Source organism: Arachis hypogaea, chromosome 6 (genome assembly GCF_003086295.3).
Source record: "Arachis hypogaea cultivar Tifrunner chromosome 6, arahy.Tifrunner.gnm2.J5K5, whole genome shotgun sequence".
Classification (NCBI taxonomy): domain Eukaryota; kingdom Viridiplantae; phylum Streptophyta; class Magnoliopsida; order Fabales; family Fabaceae; genus Arachis; species Arachis hypogaea.
In genome coordinates this window covers 71074678-71093052 of record NC_092041.1, presented here as the reverse complement: position 1 = coordinate 71093052, position 18375 = coordinate 71074678, and the positions used below count along the sequence as shown (strand labels likewise).

The 18375-nt window shown below is 31.1% G+C and overlaps 2 protein-coding genes, 1 long non-coding RNA gene and 1 other non-coding gene across 6 annotated transcripts; 1 reads left to right on the top strand and 3 right to left on the bottom strand.

Moving 5' to 3' along the window:
- Nucleotides 1-1057: 1057 nt before the first annotated feature.
- LOC112696687 (uncharacterized) lies at nucleotides 1058-2516 on the bottom strand. The gene is made up of 3 exons (XR_003150842.3): nucleotides 2140-2516; nucleotides 1491-1641; nucleotides 1058-1373 (listed from the first exon to the last, which is right to left on the bottom strand). It is a non-coding gene; the product is annotated as an uncharacterized lncRNA (long non-coding RNA).
- LOC112696685 (purple acid phosphatase 22) lies at nucleotides 1241-15065 on the top strand. Its single transcript, XM_025749513.3, has 5 exons — nucleotides 1241-1614; nucleotides 2002-2293; nucleotides 13403-13971; nucleotides 14056-14144; nucleotides 14581-15065. The coding sequence occupies exons 1-5, from the start codon at nucleotides 1267-1269 to the stop codon at nucleotides 14795-14797; spliced, it is 1515 nt and encodes a 504-aa protein (XP_025605298.1). The 5' UTR covers nucleotides 1241-1266; the 3' UTR covers nucleotides 14798-15065.
- On the bottom strand, nucleotides 7701-12355 carry LOC112696686 (nuclear pore complex protein NUP85). Of its 3 annotated transcripts, XM_025749514.3 has the most exons (6): nucleotides 10118-12355; nucleotides 9450-9556; nucleotides 9194-9265; nucleotides 9039-9095; nucleotides 8618-8737; nucleotides 7701-8010 (listed from the first exon to the last, which is right to left on the bottom strand). In XM_025749514.3, exons 3-6 carry the CDS (start codon nucleotides 9230-9232, stop codon nucleotides 7885-7887), a joined length of 342 nt encoding a protein of 113 aa, XP_025605299.1. In that variant the 5' UTR covers nucleotides 9233-9265; nucleotides 9450-9556; nucleotides 10118-12355; the 3' UTR covers nucleotides 7701-7884. The 3 variants fall into 3 exon arrangements, with proteins under 3 accessions (XP_025605299.1, XP_025605300.1, XP_029143372.1); XM_025749515.3 differs by lacking the exon at nucleotides 9450-9556 and having other exon boundaries at nucleotides 10118-10756; XM_029287539.2 differs by lacking the exon at nucleotides 10118-12355 and having other exon boundaries at nucleotides 9450-9585.
- Nucleotides 15066-15616: 551 nt separating the features above from the next.
- Nucleotides 15617-15700, bottom strand: TRNAL-CAA (transfer RNA leucine (anticodon CAA)). The gene has a single exon. It is a non-coding gene; the product is annotated as a tRNA-Leu (tRNA).
- Between the last annotated feature and the right edge of the window lie 2675 nt (nucleotides 15701-18375).

Here is an 18375-nt window from a genome sequence, read left to right as displayed (position 1 = left end):
GTAACTATGAATTATTTAAAATGAAATGAAAGAATAAAAGGAAATTTTATCACGAACTAGTACATTTTCAGCAGACAGAAGATGAATTATAAATTAAGAGTAAAGCAGAGAATATTATTCATTCATAATCATTTTGTACAGTTTTACAACAATTGTATTTATGCCTAGTTATATACATGAGAACCACCAATGCAGTTAATTCATCACTAGCAGATCTGGGACAAAAGGAGAAGGGAGAAGAACGAACCAAAGAGAGGAGAGAGATAGCGATCGAGCAGCGCACAATAGGAGGGAAGATGCTGACGCTGACACCAGGACGGACGGATAGGAAGGACACTGATGACACAGACGTGCACAGCGGAGTGAGAAGACTTGGACAACCCCTTCCACTTTCCTTTCGCGCGCAGGAGCTACACGGCGAAGGGAGCAGTCCAATGACGGTGAAGAACGACAACGCGGAGGTAACGACTGGAACTGACGGAGGAAAGAGTCACGGCGACGGAGTATCTCAGAGATGGTGATTGACACCTTTGGTCCCGTAGGATTCACGCGAGAACATGAAAAATGACTATTTATGTTTTTGCCAAAAATTTTAATAAACTCTTGCAAAATCTTATTCGCAGCAGTTTAAAAATTAAACCGCCGCTATTTTCATCAGTTTTCAACGGAACATGTGTTCACTACCGAAATTGCCACTATTCCATCGATTGGCAGCTGTTCAAGAAATTGCCAACAATTTTTCGCTGCAATTTACCATTTATCTTGTAGTGCAATATCAATTTTGATAATAGTCCTTAACTTGTAGAAGGAGCCAAAGCATCGGTGAGGGTTAATTTCTCGTTAGCTTGTACTCTTTTTTTCTTGTTCTCGATGTGTTAAGAAACTTAAAAAAAAAGTCTAAATTTATTTTACTTAATGTTCATTAATTTTAATAATAATTAATAATATTAAATAAAATAAATTTTATCTATTTTTAATTAATTTTTTTATTACTAACCATTTTCGTTTAAATTTGTAGTGTTTAAGTTAAGAACAAAACCAAAGCCAAAACAATTGGTTAAACAAAGACAAATAAACTAATAAATCACTTCTGCTCAACGTATGCTTCCCGTGTCAAAGGAATAAGATTGATTCCATGATTCCATCGTCATGTGGTACTACCTAATAACATAATACAGTTAATCTTTACACGGATCTTGCCTTAAGCCATTGAAGCACAACCTCCCTTCCATATAGTCAACCCATACAAATTGTTATTTTAATTAAATGTATTCTTTCTCGTCCTCTGTTTCCGCAATCCCATTATATAACAAGAATGGCTGTTCTTCCTCCATCACTACGTTCAAGAAGCTATCCTTTACTACTTGCTGCAGCTACAAATTGAAGAAATTATCATTATCAATAAATAATCCATGCTATAATAACAACAATATTAACATCATGTCGAAATGTTTAAAGTCTATTGCTACGTTCCCACTCCTCATACACACCTTATTATGCTTTCTCTTGTTCCCTCAACCCCTTCTATCTCATGATATTAGTGGTTTCGTTCGCCTCCCTGCTCGTCCAACCATCATCACTCCTCATCAATTATCTGAGTCCGAACCTCAGCAGGTTCGTTCGTTGCAAAAATATTTATATCTGCATAATATATAATTTTAATTTTAACAATATTCTACTTATACGAAAATATGTACAGACTGATAGTATAAAATCGATATTATAGCAGTCAATTTTAATTAATATTATAATAGTTTGTCAAATAAGTTCCGTATGAAGCTCCCTTAAAATGAGTTTTTGTTTCTGTTGAGTTTAAATTTTAAATATTTTTTTGAATTGAATTTGGAATGTTCTTGTTTTCAAAAATTTTATATATATATTTACGTTAAATGGTGAGTGCAATGTTTACTGTGCCATGTTAATTAGCTTCTTCGACATTTTCTAATGTTTAAATATTTCCATAGAATATTATGATTTGAAAATGTTTGTAAATTCTTAAAGGTGCACATTTCGTTGGTGGGAAGAGACAAGATGAGGGTGTCATGGATTACAGAAGGAAAACACACAAAATCTGTGGTAGAGTACGGAACAAAGTCAGGAGAATATTCCAAAAAAGCTACCGGAAAACATACTTCGTACCAGTATTTTTTCTATAACTCCGGCAGGATCCACAACGCCGTGATAGGGCCACTTGAGCCCAGCACCACTTACTTCTACCGCTGTGGAGGCTCCGGACCCGAGTTCTCATTCAAGACTCCACCGCCCAAGTTGCCCATCGAATTCGTCATCGTAGGTATGTTTCATTTTGATTTTGGTTTAATTTCTTTACCAAGCTTTGGTAATTTGGCATATGGTTTGGTAAGGGTACATTTTGATTGATACCCTTTTGCATCTGACCACGATGGAGTAAAGTTAGTTATAGAAGTAGTTGTAGTTACGTTGTTGATGAGTGCTTTGAGCTGGAAGGAAACAGCAGATAAGGTGGTTAACGGGTGTGTGGTGGTGGAGTGTACGCTACTCATTATCAGGCTCTGTTGCCAAACTTATATTACCAAACTAAACAAAGAATTGTTCAAAAAATATAAAAAAAAGTGAATTCTATAATGTTTTTTATTATGGTGTTTAAATTATTTTATTTATTTTAAAAAATAAAAAATAAAATAATTAAAATAAAAAATAAAATATTTAAAATTTATTAAATATGATTTATTATAATATTTATTTAAAAAAAATATTATTTTTATAATAAAATTATTTATTAAAAATAATTATTAATATATTTATATATAAATATATATTTTATATTAATAATTAATTTTGATGTATATGTAATATGCTAGTTAAACTTTAGGCACGTGAGACGTGCTAAATGTCGTGGCAGAAAATGGGAATGAGTAGGGGCTGGCCCTAGGAACTCTTGAAAGTGAAAGCCTGAAAGGGTTAGGAATTAGGGTGACCGTCGGTGTTTGTTATTTTAAAAGTTTAGTTGGAGTTAGAGTTAGATTAAATATAATAAAATAATATACTTCTATATATTATATATTTAAAAAGTAATTTAAAAAATTGATTTTTAATCGGTTTTTTAATAAAAAAATTAAATTGATTTAATCGGTTTTTATTTTTTAATCAATTTTACTGACTTTTTAAACAATTTTTTTTGTAATTGGTTCTCGTTTTTTTTCAATTTACCTACTTTCAATCGGATACAGAAAAAAATAAAGAATGTAAAACACATATAAAATTAGCTACTAAAATTAGTTTGATAAATATTTTTTTTATATATTGTTCGAATAACATAACGTCTAAGTCACAATCTTAGTAAGGTTAATAGTCTTATTATAATATAAAAAAAGTCAAGAATTTATCATGGTGACCAAAACAAGCATGTTTTTCTTACTCTTTAAAGCTAAGAGTTTAGAATAAAATAAATACAAAATATATTATAAATATATCTAAACAACTCATCAGCTTGTTTAGCAAATGGGGCTATATAAGTTAATTATACAAGGAAAATATTAGGAGACAATGATTTTGTTAAATAATATAAATAACCATTAATTAAATTAAAATATATTATATTTTTAAATTAATTTTTTAAATTTTAATATTAAAATAATCATCCGTATACTAATAAAATAAACATTCAATATATTTATTATTTACATTGTTTAATATTTTTATTATTTACCAGTAATTTTTCATTATACAATTATGCCCCCATAGACTTAGTGGAGCGGGAGAAGTCTTGATGACATGAGTAATATGTGACTAATACATAATATAGCATATATAATAATATAAACTATACTAAACTACTTCAATTAACAACACAAGCATAAAATTAAAAAAAATATTCAGTTTGGTATTTAAAATTATACTCGAACTTTAATTTATTTTTAAAATTTTAATTACTTCAATTAAATTTTTAAATTTTTTAAATTTTAATCACATTAATTTTGCGGTAATTTTCATTTATTATAGAATCAATTAAAAAATTTAAAAATTAAATTGAGGAAATTAAAATATCAAAATTAAATTGAGGCTCAAATATAATTTCAAAAGACCAAATTGAATATTTTTTTTTATAGTTTATGCTCCAACATCATCTAGCATAATTGTTTTAAGAAAATGATCCACCAATAGAAGTAACAAATAATAAGTTTTGGACCTTTATTTTATAATGTCAAAATTATCAAAATTATACCCAATTTTTGAAACGTTGACAAAAATAATTTTTACTTTTGATAATGACAAATATTTTTAACATTATAAAATGCGATAAAATAACTAAAAATAATAATATATTTTATAAATAACAAACAATTTTTGTATTTAATAAATTACTTATACATTTAATTTAAAATTTTATAAAAATATTTAAATAATTATTTAGAAACTAGATAATACAAAAAACTGGATAAAAAAATTCAATTTCTATATTTTTTAATATTTTTGGTTATTGATAGAAAAAAATCTCAAAAAAATATTAAATATAAAATTACTAAATTTTAAGGATAAATCTATCTCATCTTTTTAATCGTACTTAAAAAAATGGGATCAAAATCTAAATTCTAAAACAATTTTTGAGAATGATTTTAAAAATATATTTAACGTTGGATAATTTTATCAAATTCTAAAATATTTTGAGGATATTTTTATCGTTAAAAAAAGTAAAAAATATTTTTGTCTGTGTATTAAAAATTTGGACGTTTTTGGTAATTAACTTCATTAGCAAGTTATTTTTTTTAAATTTAAATTGTTAATATAAAATATAACAAACTAAAAATTAAAATTTATTTAATTAACAAGAATTATGACTTTCGTCGTATAATGAAAAACATTTAACGATGTATCATTTTTTCATCAATAGATAATCATACTTAACTGCTGCTTTAATTCCAATTTCAGTACAGGGAACTTAATCCCATCATATAATTTCTTTTCCTCATTATACTACTTTATTTCACTTTAATTATTATCAGAATGGTTTAATGAAGACTAAATTAACACTAAGGACCATGAATAAAGTTTATTAATAAAAAATTTAATTATATTGAAATTATTAAAAAACCCTATTCAAATGAAAATTAAAGAAGGACCAAAACTTTTGTTATATAGACAATTATATCCTTAATCAATCATTTAGTCGAATAAAAAAATAATAATATCACTCTACTCAGAATTATTTGTATTGTATATTTGTATAAATTTATAAAAAAAATTGTATTATCAAAATAAAAATGATAAAATCCCTTTTCATGAAAAAATCATCCACTTTAAATAACAAATTTTTACCTCAAACTCAAGAACTTTTTGTCACCATAACCATCTATCTCACCATTTTTGCTGTATCCTCTAATAGTATTTATTGGTGATTTTAATAATAAGAAATTAAAATAAATGAATTATCAAAATAGTAGCTGAAAGTTCACATGTATTGCTGACAAAAAAAATTTCAAAAGATGCTAACGACCAAATAAATTTTCAAAAGATTTAAAAACGTGAGAAAATAAAAGAATTAAATATTAAATATATATTTAAAAAAAAGACTTTAGAGATAAGATTTTGATAGAAAATTTTGTAATTATAATTTAAAAAAATATATTTATCTTTAAAATTTAATAATTTTGTAAAAAGTAAATTTAAAAAAAATAATTCTAAATGAACACATTTTTTTTTAAATAAAAAATATTTAGAGATCAACTATTTTGCTTAATATTTTTTGCACTTTTTAAATTTTTGCCACAAAATTTGATTCAATAGACAAGTTATTTGTTAAATACAAAAGTTTTTTGTCATTTAAAAAATATAATATTTATTGATTATTTTTTATCACTTTTTAAATCTTTCAAAAACTGTTTGTCCATAACATTTTTATCAACGGTTTATCAAATTAGCGGTTAATCCTAAAAAAATTAAAATTTTGCATAGATGTGTGTCGTTCTATAAAGAAAGAGGATGTTTGTGACGCTATTAGGTATGTGCGTGGTATTGACGAGTATATTCACTAAGAATAATTTGGACTACCTTACATATATATTAAAATTAAGGGCCTGCTACACATACAAGTAAAAAAGTCGTACAAGTTTTACAAGTTATCAACCCAAACTTCATTAATACGCGCATTAACTCATTTTGAATGGAGCGTAACTACACGCGCCCCACTCAAACGGTTCCTCTTCGTCTTCTTCTTCTTCTTCTCTTCTTCTTCTTCTTCGTCTTCATCTTCGTCTTCTTCCTCTTCCTCTTCCTCTTCCTCTTCCTCTTCTTCGTTTTTTTTTTCGATTTTCATGGTTTCTGAAATTCTTCTTCTTCTTCTTGCTGCACGTTCTTCTTCCTCTTACTCTTCTTCTTCTCCTTTTCTTTCGTTTCTGCACGTTCTTCTTCCTCGTTTTCCTCTTCTTCTTCTTCTTCTTCTTCATTTACGTCTTTTCTCTCTGTTTTCTCTTTTTTTTCGATTTTTCATGGTAAAATCGTTTTTGAAGAAGAAGAAGCAGCAGAAGATGAGGAGGAGAAAGAGAAAGAGTTCTGAATTATGCATAAGATGTACTTCAACGAATTTTGGGTGTATTTTTTAAAATCCTTTGGGTGTATTTTCTGTAACCCTTTGGGTGTATTCCTATAATCGTTTGGGTGAATTCTTGTAACCATTTGGGTGTATTTTCTGTAATCCTTTGGGTGCATTTCTGTAATCATTTGGGTGTATTTGAGTGATATCTGACTGATATCTATGGGTGTATCTGACTCATATCTATGGGGTGTATCTTACTGATATCTATGGGTGTATTTTTCATTTCAGAAAAACTGACAAGCACACTACAAAAAAAAAGGTCTATGGTCACGGTAAAAAACCGTGACCATAGCTAGGAAAAAGGGTGACCATAAATCTATGGTCACGGTTTTGGACCTATGGTCACGGTTTTTTACCGTGGTCTATTCTCTCGTGGCCATAGGTCTATGGTCACGGTTTTTTTATCTATGGTCACGGTTTTTATGGTCACGGTTTCAATTTTCAAAATCTGACACTTTAGGCCACGTTTTTTATCGTGACCATAGATTAATCTATGGTCACGTGTAAAAACCGTGACCATAGCCTTATCTATTGTCACGGTTTTCACCGTGACCATAGCCTCTATGGTCACCCCTCTTGAAAACCGTGACCATAGCCTTATCTATGGTCACGGTTTTCACCGTGACCATAGCTTCTATGGTCACCCTTCTTTAAAACCGTGACCATAGTCTTATCTATGGTCACGGTTTTTCACCGTGGCTATAGCCTCTATGGTCACCCCACCTAAAACCGTGACTATAGCCTTATCTATGGTCACGGTTTTTCACCGTGGCCATAGCCTATATGGTCACCCTCTCCTTAAAACCGTGACCATAGCCTATCTATAGTCACGGTTTTCACCGTGACCATAGACTCTATGGTCACCCCCTCCTTAAAACCGTGACCATAGCCCTATCTATGGTCACGGTTTTTCACCGTGGCCATAGCCTCTATGGTCACCCCTCCTTAAAACCGTGACCATAGCCTTGTCTATGGTCACCCCTCTTTAAAACCGTGACTATAACGTTATCTATGGTCACGGTTTTCACCGTGACCATAGCCTGTTTTGTTTTATACGATTTAATTTTTTTTAAAACATAATCACATCCCAAAATGATCATAATCACCAAATAAATCTAAAAATAAGAAATTCAAGAAATCTAAATCATAAAAATTTTATTATAATCTAGATATGTTTAGTCCAAACAACACAAATAAAAATAGTGTAAATATCGATTTCATGTAATAACACGTAAAATCTCGTTTCAAAAAGTACACAAGACATCAAAATATTACATGTAGATAACTAAAGTCATTATAAGACTCATTCCATCTCATCCAAAATCCAAGTATGAGAATAGAACAATTAGGCAGCACCCTTTCCCTTCTTCTAGATTTTCTTCAGTGCAACCCAAAAGCTTTAGAATTGCTCTTCGCATGTATTGGATTGCAAACTTTACCTATAACATTAAAAATCAAACAAAATCAGCTTAACATACATGAGTTTCCAATTCAACAAATAAAATTACCTAAAATAATTTTTGCTCATGAATATAATATGAAATCCTTAGTTCCTTACAAATAACCACAAAATCTTAATGGAGGAAGTATTTAACAAATTAATGAAATCTCTTCGGTGGCAACTAATTATGACAATGCATTAACTGTGAACTAAACCCAAGTTTTTTTCCCTACAAACCCATTGTTGCTTAGCAAGCCATTTCTAACCCTCATTCCAAAGAAAAAGGTCGAAGCTAGAAAGTGAATGATAAAAGCCTACCTAGTTATAGCTCCCATTGAGATACAAATTCAACAAAAAAAAATTTCTATTGGAATTTAAATGTGAGAATTTGTGTCATCCTACTATAGCTTTATTTTTTAAAACTTAATAACTAAGTAAGTGTTTCATGTTGACATTCTAGGTAAGGAACACATTGTGTGGCATCCATAACTATCATGTTCAAGCATATATCTACAAGTCCTAAAATGGAATTACAAAGATCACAAGAATAAATGTGTCTAAAAGCAAACATAAAAGTAGTTCTCTATAGCAGCATTGGAATATACCTTGATGAAGTCAGGCTTGGATTTAAAGAGTTCACCTAATTTTCCATTGGTAGATTCATGACATAGGCGGAGCATTTTGGAAATAAGAACAGCAACTGCCTCCACAAGCCCATTCTCTAACTGAGTAATCAGATGATGGCAGAAAATGAGATACAGTAATAAATATGTGATATAGTAGCAACAGCATCAGCTTCATATAAAACAATTCCAGGATTTTTATTTATTGGGGGGTTGTAAAAGAAGAAACATTATTAAGATATTACAAGGCTAACAGATCCATAATATAAAAAGGATAGGATAAAAAAGTACACAAACAAAACAATGATTTTCAATCTCTCTGCATATATCTAAAAGACACATCCCTATATACAACCAATACAAGTAATCATATATAATATTATGTTCATGATTTGATGCCAACCTCACGATTACTAAGCTGATCTAGTTGATAAGATCCATGCAACCGCAGCATTTTCACCTGTACACAAAAGCCAACTTCAACATGCAGTATTTATTTACAAGGAAACAATATATGTGAAGAAGAAAATGAAAGAAATACATTAGCTTTTTACTAACCACAATATCAAGCCAACCAACTGAGAGTGCAGATGACATCACTTGCCAATATCTAAGGTCATCCTCAAGCACCTATACAAACAAATTTGATATTTATACTTCTCTAGCCTGAGCGTAATTGGTTAAACACAAAACTATAAGATATATAGTATGAAGGCAGCCTTTTGGTGTTCTGTGGTTTCTGCCTTTTTACAGATATATCTTTATGTTCAACTTTAGTACAATGAATTAATAAAACACATTCTGAAATCCATACATGTTAAATTTGATACAACTTTTTTTTGGTCAATTCTGAAAATGATGGATGCAAAAATGAGGATATGCCATTGGAGAGCACATTTAACAAAGATATGTCCATAATACCTGTATTAAGAAACAAAAAATAAAACACTTGCATCAGTTTTGAAATATGTGTAACAAAAAATTAACATTTTCTGGAGGGAAATTTATCATTTTGTTTCTACTCCAAGAAAATACATAAAACCATCTGAACAACATATTTTTCTTCAACATGTGCTATTGCTACTTTCTCTCTGATAACTTATCCTCCTCCAATCTCATCTAAAATCCTCCTTAATTATCCAGACTTGAAACCAGCTACGTAATCATTGGCAACCAAGCATAACATAATTAAGCTGAACTCAACTCAACACAACTCAACAAAGAGTAAAAACAGATTCAACTATGTTTATCATATCAAACTAGACCTTAACAGCTAATTGAGAAAGGAAAATTGTCAAGCTTTCATTTTTCATTGAGAATCAAGAAACAGAAAACACTACAATACACCAAGCAAGATCATCAAAGGGACACACAACCAATCAAACAACACCAATACATACAACTGAATAAAGTAGTAAAATTAGAACTTTCAAATGATTTAAACAACATTGGAAAGTATAACAGAAATAACATGCGGATTACCGAAAATATTGGATGAAGCAAAGAAATGATGAATACAAGAAGGATGGTGATGTTGAGGGTGGAATTTGCGGCAGAAACCCCCAAAGGAAAGGAGGCCGAATTTGAGGAGTAGCAGTAGCGCTGGTGGCCCTGGCAGCAAGGACGCGACACCGATTCACCTCCAGGGACAGCGAGCTCCACCGGTGGCGACTGGGTGCGGTGGCGGTGACGGAAATCGGCTCCCCTTCTCTCACGCGCTTCACTGGCTTCCGTCAATCTCTCTCAGCGTCGCTCTCCCTTTCTCCTCAGTTAGCGATTCCAACAACGGTGGCGGTCTCCATAGCTGCGACAACAAGGCGTGACAGTGACGGCGCGAGACAGCGGCCCTCCTCCTCTTCTCTCGCGCTGGCTTTCTCTCTTTCTCTTCTTGTCTGCAGTAGCGGTGACGAATAACCCAGCAGCGACAACGAGCGACGGCCCGTGATGAGAGCGGTGACAGCTCCACGGCGACGAGCTGGGCGCGACGCCGGCACGCTCTTCTCCCTCTCCTTCCCTTCTTCTTCCCCCTCGAGCTCCCCCTGTTTCTCGTTTCCATCCTTTTTTGAACGTGTGCGTGCGTTGTGTTTTGATTTATGTGGATTGGGGAATTAGGGTTTTTTTTTAGGAATTTTAGAGTTAAAGTTAAATATATATATAAATAATATAATAATTTTATAAAATATTTATGATAGAATAACAATCTAGAATTTAAATATAATATTATATGAATTATTTTTAGAACAGATAAAATTTTATTTATCAAGATATTATTGAGTTTAAATAATTATTTTTAATTTAAATTATAAAATAAATATATTAATTATATTTTATAAAATACGATTAAATTCAAAATATTAATTACCTAAATTAAATTATATAATTTTTATTATTTTTTATCATAATTTTAGTTTCAATTTATATAAAACAACTAATTAAAATAAAAGTTATACATAAATATTAATTGACTTAAATCTAAAATATTTACAAAAATTCATTTAATCATTCCTAATAAATTAATCTCTAACTCTAAGAACTCAATTTAATAAATAAACCATAATTTATTCATAATAGAAATTTCTTAAATTTAATTATATAACACTTCCATTATTAAGTTATTAAATAATTTTTTATGTTATTAAGTTTTAAATCTTTTTTAATTTAAAATTAATAATATTCAACTTAATTTTTTATTAATAAAATTAAATTTAAAATTTTAATATTTAAAATAGACCCCCCTTTAGGTCACCCCCCAAAACCGTGACCATAGACGCTTTTAGGTCACCTTTTTTGAAAAACCGTGACCATAGCCTCTTTTTTGTCACTGTAAAAAACCGTGACTATAGACCCCTTTAGGTCACCCCTAAAACCGTGACCATAGATCCTTTTAGGCCACCCTCCAAAACCGTGACAATAGACCCCTTTAGGCCACCCCCCAAACCATGACCATAGACCCTTTTAGGTCACCCCTAAAACCGTGACCATAGACCCCTTTAGGTCACTCCCCAAAACCGTGACCATAGACCCTTTTAGGTCACCCTTTTTTGAAAAACCGTGACCATAGCCCCTTTTTGGTCACTGTAAAAAACCGTGACTATAGACCCCTTTAGGTCACCCTCAAAACCGTGACCATAGACTCTTTTAGGCCACCCCCTAAAACCGTGACCATAGACCCCTTTAGGCCACCCCCCAAAACCGTGACTATAGACCCTTTTAGGTCACCCTTTTTTGAAAAACCGTGACCATAGACCCTTTTTGGTCACTGTAAAAAACCGTGACCATAGATCCCTTTAGGTCACCCCTCAAAACCGTGACTATAGACCCTTTTAGGCCACCCTTTTTTAAAAAACCGTGACCATAGGTACTCTATGGTCACCCTTTCTAAAAAAACCGTGACCATAGCTTTTTTTTTGGTCACCCCAAAAAACCGTGATCATAGAGGGTCTATGGTCACGGTTTTTTACCGTGACCAAAAAAACCGTGGCCATAGACCCAAAATGTTGTAGTGGCATTACAGAAATACACCCAAACGATTACATAAAATACACCCAAGAGATTACAGAAATACACCCAAACGGTTACAGGAATTCACCCAAACGATTATAAAAATACACCCAAAAGATTACAGAAAATACACCCAAAGGATTTAAAAAATACACCCAAAATCATGCATAATTCAGAACTCTTTCTCTTTCTCCTCCTCATCTTCTGCTACTTCTTCTTCTTCAAAAATGATTTCAGAGCTTGATGTCAAAAAACAATAGAAATCGAGAATAACGAAAAAAGAAAACAGAGAGAAAAGCACGTAAATGAAGAAGGAGAAAGAGAATGCAAGAAACAAAAAAGCAGAAGAAGAAGAGGAAGAGGAAGAAGAACGTGCAGCAAGAAGAAGAAGAAGGTGCAATGAAAATGTGCCGTAACAGTATGTGGAGGAACTAACGTCAACGACGAAGAACAAACCAATGAGAAAGGAGGAGAAAAGAACGATCGAAAAAGAAGGAGAAGAAGAAGGGATGTAGCGCGTGTAAGGAACGTAGCACTTGCAGCGAATTTTGGGAATTAGAGTTTAATTGGCTTGTAATACTTACAAGCCCTAATCGCTTGTACGCAGAGTTTTTCCCTAAAATTAATCATTAAAATTAATTATTAATATAAAATATATATTGAAATATAAATACATATTAAAAATAAATTAAATCATACTTTTGGTGGCTCAATTTGGTGTGCCAATAGCTTTTTTGGAAGGAAAAGTATAAAGAACCAAAAACTTAACAGGCAAAAACTAAACAAAACTATATTCATTTATATCAATCATTAATTAATTTTAAATTTTTTAAATTCAAAATTTAAAAAATTTTATAAAAACCTTCCTCTTTTTTCTCACATTAATCTATCCACTTCTAACAATCACAAATTCAAAAAATATATAAAAGAACATCCATTTAATATGAAAAAAAAACATTCTAATACTTAGTAGAAGAAACATCCATATATATTAACTCGTAAAAATTTTGAATTCATCCAAAAATATTTGACTGAGTTTTGGCTGATATGCTTTTGGTTCCCTAGCTTTACTCTTTTTGGAATAGTTTTTGCTTTAATTTTTAAACTGGAACCGGAGGTCATCATAAGGTGAGCGCTGGTGAAATTAAAGGCTGAGGACTAGTTTCATAAATCCTACTTTGCACATTGTCATACTAATGTAACAACAGTAATTAGATTTGGACATTTTCGAATCTGTTGGAGGAATAATTTACCGTATATGTGTAGGGGACTTGGGACAAACGGAATGGACAGCATCGACGTTAAAACACGTGGATAGTAGCGACTACGACGTGTTCCTATTACCAGGTGACTTATCGTACGCCGATACACAGCAACCTCTATGGGACTCCTTCGGCCGTTTGGTGCAACCATACGCCAGCAAAAGGCCATGGATGGTTACTGAAGGAAACCACGAGATGGAGATTTTCCCCATCATCTACCCTCACGGCTTCAAAGCTTACAACGCAAGGTGGGCGATGCCGTTTCAAGAAAGCGGATCAACTTCAAATCTATACTACTCTTTCGAGGTTGCTTCCACCCACGTCATCATGCTCGGTTCCTACACGGACTTCGACGCCCAATCAGAGCAGTACACGTGGCTTCAGAACGATTTGGCTAACATCGATAGGAGCAAGACGCCTTGGGTGATTGTGTTGTTGCATGCGCCTTGGTATAATACTAATGAGGCACACCAAGGTGAAGGTGAGAGTATGAGGAAAGTTATGGAGGATTTGCTCTATCAAGCACGGGTTGACTTGGTTTTTGCTGGACATGTTCATGCCTATGAACGATTTGTATGTCATTCTTTCTTATTACAATTTTTTCCATTCAAGTATTTATAGTTTTTTTACGAAATGTTTTGTTGATTCTTCCTGCAGACTCGAATTTATGACAACAAAGCTGATTCCTGTGGTCCAATATATGTGACAGTTGGTGATGGAGGAAATCGTGAAGGCCTTGCATTGAAGTAAGATGGTTTTTTCCCCCTATAGCATATAGTATAAGAGAAAATAAAATAACTAATCTTTTATTAGTTAATATTATCTATTTTTTTTTATTTTTCATTTTTTTTACAACTTAAGATTTAAAATTATTTAAGTTTGAGATCTTAAGTTTGAGAGTTAAGAATTTATAATTTAGAATTTAAAATTTAACATAAATAAATTAATTTTAAAAAAAAATGACTTTGATGTAAAAAAATTAACTCCCTAACATTTTTCATATTATTGTGGAAAGAGATTATTGTTACATACTTTTCTAGGGTTTTTAATTTTTTATTTTCAAGTGATGATGATAATAAGTAGCTAGATTTGTTTTTAAAGAAAATATTTTTCACACCTCTTTAACTACTTTATTAAGTGTAATTTTCTTTATGTATACATTTGATTGATTGGCGATGATAGTTTTAAAAGCCCTCCAAGTCCACTGTCGTTGTACCGGGAGCCAAGCTTTGGCCATGGAAGGTTGAAAATAGTAGACGAAACACGTGCATACTGGTCATGGCACCGCAACAATGACACTGATGCAGTAATAGCTGATGGTGTTTGGATAGAGAGCTTAAGCAGATCAAAAGCATGTTCAGGTAGACCAGACCAAAAGGTTGTTCATGAAGAACTGTAGATTATATAGTGCAACTCGAATGATGTATTGTTCCTTTCTGCCAACAAAGGAAGATTGGTGATTTGCTTGCAATAACTTTAAGTTATCTACTTAATTAGCTGCTCAGTTGATAGGATGTGGAAAGTGAAAAATGTACGCAGTAAATTAGCCGCTGGTAGATTTATAACATTATTTCTTTCAATTTTCTTACATTACATGATGTATGTATAATCAAGTAATGATACTCAAATAAACAAATTAATAAGTATAAAGACACTTCATTCATAAATGTCTGTAACGTATTTTGTCTTTTGGAAGAATGGAATGTCACTCATCCGAAGTACAAACACAAAGAATAGCGTGTAAAATATATATATATATATATATATATATATATATATATATATATATATTTTGGTTCTTATTTCTTAATATAATGTTCTTTTTTTGGGTCAAGAATATAATTTTCAAATCCTCGGTATTTTTTCCCCCTCCTTGCTCCTTGGTCTAAGACCCTACAGCTTTTTCCTGGGTTTGGAAGATCATATGGCGTGATAAGTTCGTAATAATGTTTGGTTGGCTTAACCACCAGATTAAAACAGTTGTTGTGGGTCAAAAGAAAAGGTCAAAAAACACACTTGTTAGAATCAGATAGTGAATTTTTATGCTCCAAGAGAACTCTTTGATGTAATTTTGTCTTTTGGGCTCCGGCCCCACTGGTTCAACAAAAACCAAATGATTGTTTTATTTTTTGGAGTTTTTCCTTGGGTACAATGATTTCCTAATTCCTATGTTAAGAATAACTTGTTTCGGCCCAGCCAAAACTGAGAAACAAAAATATGTCAGAAGTGGGATTTGAACCCACGCCCTCTCACGAAGACCAGAACTTGAGTCTGGCGCCTTAGACCACTCGGCCATCCTGACAGTTACGCAAGAAATTCGACAATAATTTTATATATTATATGATATTCTTCTATCCGGACCATAGCCTTCCTTTCCTGATACCGTTACACATGTCATTAAGTATCCAACAGAACAATATAAAAAAGCAATAAACAAGCGATGAGCAACCATGAAATCAAATAAGAGACAAGTAGACAGAATTCGTCTACTAAGATTATGATTAAAGAATAATGCAATTTTCATATCTAAAGCGGTGTTCTATTTTAAACATCTAACTTACAATTATGAATTAAATTATAACTTTTGTTCACTTTTACTTATTCCTCTTTTTAAATTTGAATTTAAGTTGATATTTAGAATAAATACCAATTTAATTGTGTAAATAATGTTGCTAAAAAATATTAAATATGTGTATATAAAATACAAAATTAAAATGTTTTTTTTTATATTGAACGAACCAAAACTCCAAAAAACAAAATCAACTAAAATAATTCTAAGAAAAGTAATTCCACAAGTCCTCGCCATGGAGGTGCGTCGAAATAGAAAATGCCAGTCAGTTAAAAATACACTTTTTCACAAAAAATTTATGCATATATTTTTTTCCTGTAAAAGTTAGATATGCTTACGTCCCATGAGTGAGCTAGAATTACGTTAATAGCTCGAAGAAGGAAAGTTCTCTCTAAGTGTTCGACAAAATGTCATTAAATAAGTCAAAAAATACATATCAATATCAAATCTGTTTTTACACTACAACAAATGCGGCAGATGATGGCGGTTGAAACCTCAAATGGCGGCGGTTTTTTGACCGCTGCTAGTAAGGGCGCCGGTAAACCTTTAGCGGCGATTTTTTACGATCGCCGGAATAACTGCTGTCAAACTGTGTTTAGCGTCGAAAACATTTTGCGGAGGTTAGCAACCGCTGCTATCTTTTAGAACTGATTTTACACCGATTTTGCGGCGGGTAGATAATCGCCGCTATTTAATTTTGTTAAAGTTAGGATTTTGTGTCGTCCCATAGTAACCGCCGCTAAAAGTTCAATTTTATTTTGATTTAAATTGATTATTTGAATTTTGTTTTTATATCACAATCAATATTTAAAAAATCTTTTAATTTTAACATGTTACGTATTAATTTAACTGATTATGTTTGTAATTACAGTAAAAAAAATACTTGACTTAAAACACAATGATGTGGTATTCTAACTGATATTTATAGACCCCAAACAAAAATAGTTAATAACAAATACTTCTCAAAGTATACTGTTCACAAAGGAAAAAAAATTGTACTTAAGATCCTTATTTTGCTCCACTCCCCAAAGACTTAAGCTGTGCATCAATTTCAGGTGGTAAAGTATGTTCTTGCTGTTGGATGATGTATTTCACCAGGTTCTCCATGATCTGTATCTTTGCCTTGTCTTCTGCTGCTGCTACCTTATGTTCTGCTGCTGCTGCCTTCAATCTTACGTACAAGCCCTACATTTATGCCACAACGATGGTTTATAGCAAAAATTCAGCACGAAAACTAGCTATAACTCTTATTTGTTAATAAGAAGGAGCCTAACGCATGTAGGCTGTAACACCCTAACCTTTAGCACGTCATGATCGTACCAAAAGTAAGGAGTTACTAACCTGTTCTCCTGATTTACTATTTAATATTGAGCCTTTAGGTCGATATCGCGTTTCAGTTTATAAGAAAATATCAAAAAATTATTTGTAGTGATTAAAATCACACAATTAATAATAATAATAATAATAATAATAATAATAATAATAATAATAATAATAATAATAATAATAATAATAATAATTGGATTATGTGTCCTCATTATATATATATGAACATGCATATAAAAATTCACATTTAACTTTCTTTTTTTTTTCTTTTCTTTGTTCCGTTTTAACTAGTTGCATAAAACCAAATAATAATAATAATAATAATAATAATAATAATAATAATAATAATAATAATAATAATATTAATAAATAATTTTCTTAAAAAATTACATCTCAATATAATATATTAGTTTATAAATAGTTTAACTATTTAATTTTAAAAAAATACAGGATCTTACATAGGCGAACCAAAATATTAGAGGATAGATCCCTCTAAGTTCAATTTACCTAGTTCTCTCTTGAAAGTTGTCATCCAATTTGTTCCTCTCGCCTAGAAGTCTAGAACTAATCAGCATCTGTAGAGATGGAGAAAGGCCAAATAGTCTGCCAGAAACTTGTGGACTGGCCTGTAGGCCTTCTATGGTTTGATAGAAAATAAGTCCAAACTCAAATTATTTTAAAAGTTTAAATTTTTTGATAAGTCAGACTCAGGTTTATTACATAGATTGTTTGGTCTTTTAAAATATATAAATACATAATTTTTTTATAATTTTATATTAAAAAATATAATAATGAGAGTTTAAATGTATATTATTTTTTTATTTAAAAACTTTTATCCATTAAACTATTTATTTCTTTAATTACATATATATTTTTAAAATATATTTAATATTTTTTATTTTTTATTATTTATTTATTTATCATTTTTTATTATTTTTTTAAATGATTAGATCTTTTAACAAATTTTAAGTTAGATCAAATTTAGATTTAGTAAATAGTCTATAATAAACCATAAACTGGTCTAGGCCAACAAATCTTATTACAAGCTTGACCTGTCAAAGATGAAGCATGTTCTAACGTGT

Excerpts from the sequence above, each read along its gene's own strand:
- LOC112696685 (XM_025749513.3), top strand. The coding sequence starts at position 1,267 with ATGTATTCTTTCTCGTCCTCTGTTTCCGCAATCCCATTATATAACAAG. Across the intron at positions 1,615-2,001 it reads CTGAGTCCGAACCTCAGCAG|GTGCACATTTCGTTGGTGGG; the intron begins GTTCGTTCGTTG and ends AAATTCTTAAAG. Across the intron at positions 2,294-13,402 it reads CATCGAATTCGTCATCGTAG|GGGACTTGGGACAAACGGAA; the intron begins GTATGTTTCATT and ends GTATATGTGTAG.
- LOC112696686 (XM_025749514.3), bottom strand. The coding sequence starts at position 9,232 with ATGTCATCTGCACTCTCAGTTGGTTGGCTTGATATTGTG. Across the intron at positions 9,096-9,193 it reads TTGGTTGGCTTGATATTGTG|GTGAAAATGCTGCGGTTGCA; the intron begins GTTAGTAAAAAG and ends TTTTGTGTACAG. Across the intron at positions 8,011-8,617 it reads CCAAGCCTGACTTCATCAAG|GTAAAGTTTGCAATCCAATA; the intron begins GTATATTCCAAT and ends TTAATGTTATAG.